We start from the raw sequence: 8,195 nt of genomic DNA, 5'->3' as shown, positions 1-8,195 counted from the left end.
TAAACATAAACTTAAACCTAAACCTGTAACCCATAACCTAAACCTAAACCTAAAACCTAAATGTATTCTCAAATCCTTAAACCTAAATCTAAACCTTAACCTAAACCTATAACCTATAGCCTTAACCTAAACTTGTAACCTATAACCTAAACATAAACCTAAAACCTAAATGTATTCTCAAATCCCTAAACCTAAACCTACACCTAATCCTAATCTCAACTCCCTCACCTAAACCTAAACCTAAACCTAAACTTGAAAACCAAAACCTAAACCTAATCCCGAACCCGAACTCGATTTCCTAAACCTAAACCTTAACCTATTCTCAATTCCCTAAACCTATAGCTTATAACCTAAACTTAAACCTAAACCTAAACCTTAACCTAAACCTATAACCTATAGCATAAACCTAAACCTAAACCTAAACCTGTAACCTATAACCTAGACCTAAACCTAAAACCTAAATGTATTCTCAAATCCTTAAACCTAAATCTAAACCTAAACCTAAACCTTAACCTAAACCTATAGCCTATAGCCTTAACCTAAACCTATAACCTAAACAAAAACCTGAAACCTAAATGTATTCTCAAATCCCTAAACCTAAACCTACACCTAATCCTAAACCTAAATGTATTCTCAAATCTCTAAACCTAAACCTACCCCTAATCCTAATCTCAACTGCCTAACCTAAACCTAAACCTAAACTTGAAAACCAAAACCTAAACCCGATCCCGAACCCGAACCCGATTTCCTAAACCTAAACCTTAACCTATTCTCAATTCCTTAAACCAATTGCTTATAACATAAACCGAAACCTAAACTTATACCTTAACCTAAACCTATAACCTATAACCTAAACATAAACCTAAAACCTAAATGTATTCTCAAATCCCTAAACCTAAACCTACACCTAATCTTAATCTCAACTCCCTAACCAAAACCTAAACCTAAACTTGAAAACTCGAACCTAAACCCGAACCCGAACCCGATTTCCTAAACCTAAACCTTAACCTATTCTCAATTTCCTAAACCTATAGCTTATAACCTAAAATTAAACCTAAACCTTAACCTAAACCTATAACCTATAACATAAACCTAAACCTGTAACCTATAACCTAAACCTAAACCCAAAATCTAAATGTATTCTCAAATCCTTAAACTTAAATCTAAACCTTAACCTAAACCTTAACCTAAACCTATAACCTATAGCCTTAACCTAAACCTGTAACCTATAACCTAAATATAAACCTAAAACCTAAATGTATTCTCAAATCCCTAAACCTAAACCTACACCTAATCCTAATCTCAACTCCCTAACCTAATCCTAAACCTAAACTTGAAAACCAAAACCTAAACCCGATCCCGAACCCGAACCCGATTTCCTAAACCTAAACCTTAACCTATTCTCAATTTCCTAAACCTATAGCTTATAACCTAAACTTAAACCTAAACCTAAACCTTAACCTAAACCTATAGCCTATAGCATAAACCTAAACCTAAACCTAAACCTGTAACCTATAACCTAAACCTAAACCTAAAACCTAAATGTATTCTCAAATTCTTATACCTAAACCTAAACCTTAACCTAAACCTTAACCTAAACCTATAACCTATAGCCTTAACCTAAACATGTAACCTATAACCTAAACCTAAACCTAAAACCTAAACGTATTCTCAAATCCCTAAACCTAAACCTATACTTAATCCTAATCTCAACTCCCTAACCTAAATCTAAACCTAAACTTGAAAATCCAAACCTAAACCCGATCCCGAACCCGAACCCGATTTCCTAAACCTAAACCTTAACCTATTCTCAATTCCCTAAACCGATTGCTTATAACCTAAACCTAAACCTAAACCTAAACCTATAACCTATAACCTAAACATAAACCTAAAACCTAAATGTATTCTCAAATCCCTAAACCTAAACCTACACATAATCCTAATCTAAACTCTCTAACCTAAACCTAAACCTAAACTTGATAACCCAAACCTAAACCCGATCCCGAACCCAAACCCGATTTCCTAAACCTAAACCTTAACCTATTTTCAATTCCTTAAACCTATTGCTTATAACCTAAACCAAAACCTAAACCTAAACCTAAACCAAAACCTATAACCTATAATTTAAACATAAACCTAAAACCTAAATGTATTCTCAAATCTTTAAACCCAAACCTACACCTAATCCTAATCTCAACTCCCTAACCTAAACCTAAACCTAAACTTGAAAACTCAAACCTAAACCCGATCCCGAACCCAAACCTGATTTCCTAAACTTAAACATTAATGTATTCTCAAATCCCTAAACCTAAACCTACACCTAATCCTAATCTCAACTCCCTAACCTAAACCTAAACCTGAACTTCAAAATCCAAACCTAAACCTAATCCTGAACGCGAACCCGATTTCCTGAACCTAAACCTTAACCTATTCTCAATTCCCTAAACTTATTGCTTATAACCTAAACCGAAACCTAAACCTAAACCTAAACCTAAACCTAAACTTATAACCTATAACCTATAACCTTAACCTAAACCTAAAACCTAAATGTATTCTCAAATTCCTAAACTTAAACCTACACCTAATCCTAATCTCAACTCCCTAACCTAAACCTAAACCTAAACTTGAAAACTCAAACCTAAACCCGATCCCGAACCCAAACCCGATTTCCTAAACCTAAACCTTAACCTATTCTCAATTCCCTAAACCTATAGCTTATAACCTAAACCGAAACCTAAACCTATACCTTAACCTAAACCTAAACCTATAACCTATAACCTATAACCTAAACCTAAACCTAAAACCTAAATGTATTCTCAAATCCCTAAACTTAAACCTAAACCTACACCTGATCCTAATCTCAACTCCCTAACCTAAATCTAAACCTAAACTTGAAAACCAAAACCTAAACCCGATCCCAAACCCGAACCCGAACCCGATTTCCTAAACCTAAACCTTAACCTATTCTCAATTCCCTAAACCTATTGCTTATAACATAAACCTATACCTTAACCTAAACCTATAACCTATAACCTAAACATAAACCTAAAACCTAAATATATTCTCAAATCCCTAAACCTAAAACTACACCTAATCCTAATCTCAACTCCCTAACCTAAACCTAAACCTAAACTTGAAAACTCAAACCTAAACCCGATCCCAAATCCGAACCCGATTTCCTCAACCTAAACCTTAACCTATTCTCAATTCCCTAAACCCATTGCTTATAACCTAAACCGAAACCTAAACCTATACCTTAACCTAAACCTATAATCTATAACCTAAACATAAACCTATAACCTAAATGTATTCTCAAATCCCTAAACCTAAACCTACACCTAATCCTAATCTCAACTCCCTAACCTAAACCTAACCCTAAACTTGAAAACTGAAACCTAAACCCGATCCCGAACCCGAACCCGATTTCCTAAACCTAAACCTTAATGTATTCTCAAATCCCTAAACATAAACCTACACCTAATCCTAATCTCAACTCCCTAACCTAAACCTAAACCTAAACTTGAAAACCAAAACCTAAACCTGATCCCGAACCCGAACTCGATTTCCTAAACCTAAACCTTAACCTATTCTCAATTTCCTAAACCTATAGCTTATAACCTAAACCTAAACCTAAACCTAAACCTAAAACCTAAATGTATTTTCGAATCCCTAAACCTAAACCTACACCTAATCCTAATCTCAACTCCCTATCCTAAACCTAAACCTAAACTTGAAAACCCAAACCTAAACCCGATCTCGAACTCGAACCCGATTTCCTAAACCTAAACCTTAACCTATTCTCAATTCCCTAAACCTTTATCTTGTAACCTAAACCTAAGCCTAAAGCTATACCTAAACCTGTAACCTATAACTTAAACCTAAACCTAAAACCTATTGCTTATAAGCTAAACCTAAACCTAAACCTAAACCTAAACCTTAACCTTAACCTAAACCTAAATGTATTCTCAAATCCCTAAACCTAAACCTACACCTAATCCTAATCTCAACTCCCTAATCCAAGCCTAAACCTGATCCCGAACCCGAATCCGATTTCCTAAACCTAAACGTTAACGTATAACCTAACATAAACCTAAACCTATTACCTGCACTTATAACCTAAACCTATAACCTAAACGTAAACTTAAAACCTAAACCTAAACCTAAAATCGAAATGTATTTTCAAATCCTTGAACCTAAACCTACACCTACACCTAATCCTAATCTCAACTCCCTAACCTAAACTTAAACCTAAACTTGATAACCCAAACCTAAACCCAATCCCAAACTCGGACCCGATTTCCTAAACCTAAACCTTAACCTATTCTCAATTCCCTAAAGCTATAACCTATATACTATAACCTATAACTAAAACCTAAACCTTAACCTAAACCTATAACCTAAGCCTAAACCTTAACCTAAACCTAAACCAAAACTTATAACCTAAACCTTAACCTATAACCTATAACCTATAACCTAAACTTATAACCTATAACCTAAAACCTAATCCTAAACCTAAACCTAAAACCTAACACCTAAAACCTAAAACCTAAACCTAAACCTATTTTAATGATCAGTTTTATTTTTAAAAAGTGCTCACTTTTTTGGAAGAAGTTTATGCAATTCTTCATGATTCTGAATTATAATGTTTTGTTGGTTTAATATTTTTTTTTCAGGTGAAAGACACAAAAAGAAAATTGTTGCTGATTTTTTTTCTTTTTTTATTTATGATGCTAAACTTATATGTATTTATGTGTGGATGAATGTAATGTGGATAAGATTGCTTGTGTTTGGATGGATGTAGTTTATGTTTGGATGAATGTAGTTTATGTTAGATTTACGTAGTTTGGGTTGAGATGGATGTAGTTTATGTTGGATTTACGTAGTTTAGGTTTAGATGGATGTGAATGTGAATATGATGAAATATATTATATAACAGGTATATATCAGGTAGAATATGATAATGTAACAGGTGTATATTGACCCTCTCATAAGGGATGGTCCATGACAGTCCTTTTTAAGGACGGTCCATGACCGTCCTTTTAAAGGACGATCTGTGGCCGTCCTTTGAAGGCCCATAAGAGACGGAGCAGGACAGTCCTTTTTAAGGATGGTCATGGACCGTCCTTAAAAAAGACGGTCTATGGCCGTCCTTTAAAGGCTCATCAGAGACGGTCTACGACAGTCTTTTTTAAGGACGGTCCATGACCGTCCCTTTAAAGGACAGTCGATAGCCGTCCTTTAAAGGCTCATAAGAGACCGTCCTTTTTTAAGACGGTTCATGACCATCCTTTTTTCGTCAATAAAAATGACAGTTTTTGACTGTCCTTTAAGTAATACGACACGTCAAAATTTGACGGCCCTTGCGACGGTCCATGACCGTCCTTTTTGGTCATTTGAGACAGTTTTGAACCATCCTTTTTTCGCAGTTTTGGCTTAGTGGGTGGTAGACTCTCAGGAGTTTCAACACCCAGTCAATGGTTCAAGTATCCATAGGTAGTGAAATCCCACTAGGCATGAGCGTGTGGGGTTGTGTTGAAAAAATAATAATAAATAAATAAATAAAGTTAAATCAAACTATCCTAATTTTTTACTTCCGCATTTGGATGTATCACCCACCAAAAATTAGGCTTGACCATTTGGTAAAAGTATAATCAATCAATGATCTAATTTCAACAAACAAGTGCCTAAAAAAATTATTAGGTTAGTACAAACAATCTGATTTTTTGGGACTCTAACTTTGCTAAATTAGGCTCAACAATTAAATATGTTTATTTTGAGTTAATACATACCACATGTATAATTTCTTTAGTGCCTGTGTGCCAAGCCCCTAAGAATCATACGATTAAACAAACTGCAATATTGTTGAACCCATTGTCCCCTAGTCACACTCAGTAAAATCACATTGGTTGAATAATCTGACCTCTCATTTGTGGAGACACATGTTTATTAAAATATGACAATAAGATATTATAAAGTATTAACGGTCCAGTAAATGGACATTACTCCTATAGTCATTAAATCAATTAAGTGTAATTTTGGTTCGTGATACATCTAATCTATAACCCATAATTTAGACATTTTAGTTTAAATAACTTGCATGCCACGTCTGCAATAATTTCTAATCAATTTCCACGAACCCACTAATAATACATCACACCAAAGTTTTTCTCGTCATACAGACGACAGGTCCCTTAAGACAACCTCTTCAATTGGAAACTCAATAACCCAACCCAAATTAACCTAACCCCCAATGTAAGTAGCATAAATAACATGGGAGGTAATGTGCAAGCAGACATTCTACTCACACACTTGCAAAGGGTATTGATAACGGCAAACCCTCACGCTCTAGTCATACCATTCCTGGCGTAAGGTCACGCATACCCTTCATGGAGCTCTCTCATTGCTTAATCGAACGTGGGTTCAGAATCACGTTCTTGAACACTGAGTTCAATCACGCCCATGTCGTGGCAGCACTGCCGAAGATGGGTGGTGTGCACGAGCAGATCCGTCTGGTTGCGCTCCCAGATGGGATGGCACTGGGTAAAGACCGGAATGAGGTGGGCAAGCAATGTGAATGCTTTTTACGCGTCATGCCTGGTGGTTTAGAAGAGCTGATTCATAAGATGAATGAGTCAGATCATGATAAGATCAGATGCATCATTGTGGATGGAGTCATGGGATGGGCTATGGAAGTTGCTGCGAAGATGGGGATCCAAGGAGCTGTGTTTTGGACTGTACCGGTGAGCCTTTGTGCCTCATTATTTGACATTCCTAAGCTGATCGAGGATCGAATCATCGACAAGAATGGTAAGACCATTGTTTATAAAGTTGGTGAGTCAATTCAAAATTCACTTTCCTCGTAATTTTCAGGTCTGGTCGAGTGAGAAAACATAGTTCATTGAATTTATACATTTTTATTAATTTATGCAATTAATAATAATGTTTTAATAATGGGCCACATGGTGTGGACCATGTTTGTTGTCTATAAATGATACAGGTGCCACAGCGCATGGTGGCTGAAAACGGTCCAATGAAGGGCAATATGTAATAGAGCCCTACTAAAGCTCGATGACTCATCAGCTCAGCTTAACTGAGTCAACTCAATTAGATGAGATCTGAATCTGAGTCATGGAGAAATTGAATGATGTTTGAATCAAAATACATTGAATTTGATTATTGACTCGGTTGACTGGACGTGGCTGATGGAAAATGAAACCAAGTCACTTTTTGCAGGTACATGGTTTTTTCTAATAATGACATATAATGTGGACAACTAATTTTGTGCTTGCATTTAGCGTTTTAAATATTGGATCATGCTTGAATGAGTATTTGAGGTAACCAGACGCAAGGCAATATGTAATAGAGCCCTTCTAAAGCTCGATGACCCGGCTCAGCTCAATTGAGTCAACTCAATTTGATGAGATCTGAAGCTGAGTCATGGAGAAACTAAATGATGCTTGAATCAAAATACATTGAATTTGATTACTGACTCGGTTGACTTGATGTGGCTGATGGAAAATGAAACGAATTCACTTTTGGCAGGTACACGGTTTTTTCTAATAATAATAATAATACATATAATGTGGACAGCTAATTTTGTGCTTTTATTTAGTGTTTTAAATATTGGATCATAAACGAATTTGTATCTGAGGTTACCAGACGTAGGGAAAGATGTGATGAGGCAATCACAATCTTCCTCAGGGAATTAGTACTTTCAATCCATGAAGTTCTCTCAACTCTACACAGAAATTCCTCGAATCCATGGGGGATAAAATATAGAAACAATTTTTAATAAATTCCAAATAAATTAATTGATCATACAAAATGATATTACAATCCATTAAATCATGAGCTCAATCCAAGGATAGAGTTTTAGACTCAAACTCCAACTCAAACACCCTAAAAATGTGATTAAACTTACTACTTATAGATGGTCATCATTTCTACTAGATTTCATGATTTTCAGCCAAAAACAGTAAGTGTCCTATTTGGCCTAACCACATTATTCTCCTAATTTTTTAAAGCCCTTTTTATTTTGGGCTCAACTCCTAAAACTCAAAAGGATATAATGGAACTAAATCTTATTATTTATAGTAAAAACAAAATTAAAGGAACTTTTGACGGTCAATATCTTATGAAATCTCGCAAATCCAGTGTGGGAAACCCGGCATAGTGCGTTGGTTGGCTAAAGTAGC

The 8,195-nt window shown here is 35.5% G+C and overlaps 1 protein-coding gene across 1 annotated transcript; it reads left to right on the top strand.

The window, feature by feature from the left end:
* The first annotated feature begins 6,386 nt into the window (after window positions 1-6,386).
* Window positions 6,387-6,884, top strand: LOC131218152 (UDP-glycosyltransferase 83A1-like). The gene is made up of 2 exons (XM_058212832.1): window positions 6,387-6,807; window positions 6,871-6,884. The coding sequence occupies exons 1-2, from the start codon at window positions 6,387-6,389 to the stop codon at window positions 6,882-6,884; spliced, it is 435 nt and encodes a 144-aa protein (XP_058068815.1).
* Window positions 6,885-8,195: the final 1,311 nt, after the last annotated feature.

The sequence above is a fragment of the Magnolia sinica genome, chromosome 11 (genome assembly GCF_029962835.1).
Source record: "Magnolia sinica isolate HGM2019 chromosome 11, MsV1, whole genome shotgun sequence".
NCBI lineage: Eukaryota > Viridiplantae > Streptophyta > Magnoliopsida > Magnoliales > Magnoliaceae > Magnolia > Magnolia sinica.
Note: the sequence above shows the minus strand (reverse complement) of the source record. Positions and strands in the feature narration are given on the sequence as shown.

Excerpts from the sequence above, each read along its gene's own strand:
- LOC131218152 (XM_058212832.1), top strand. The coding sequence starts at position 6,387 with ATGGAGCTCTCTCATTGCTTAATCGAACGTGGGTTCAGAATCACGTTC.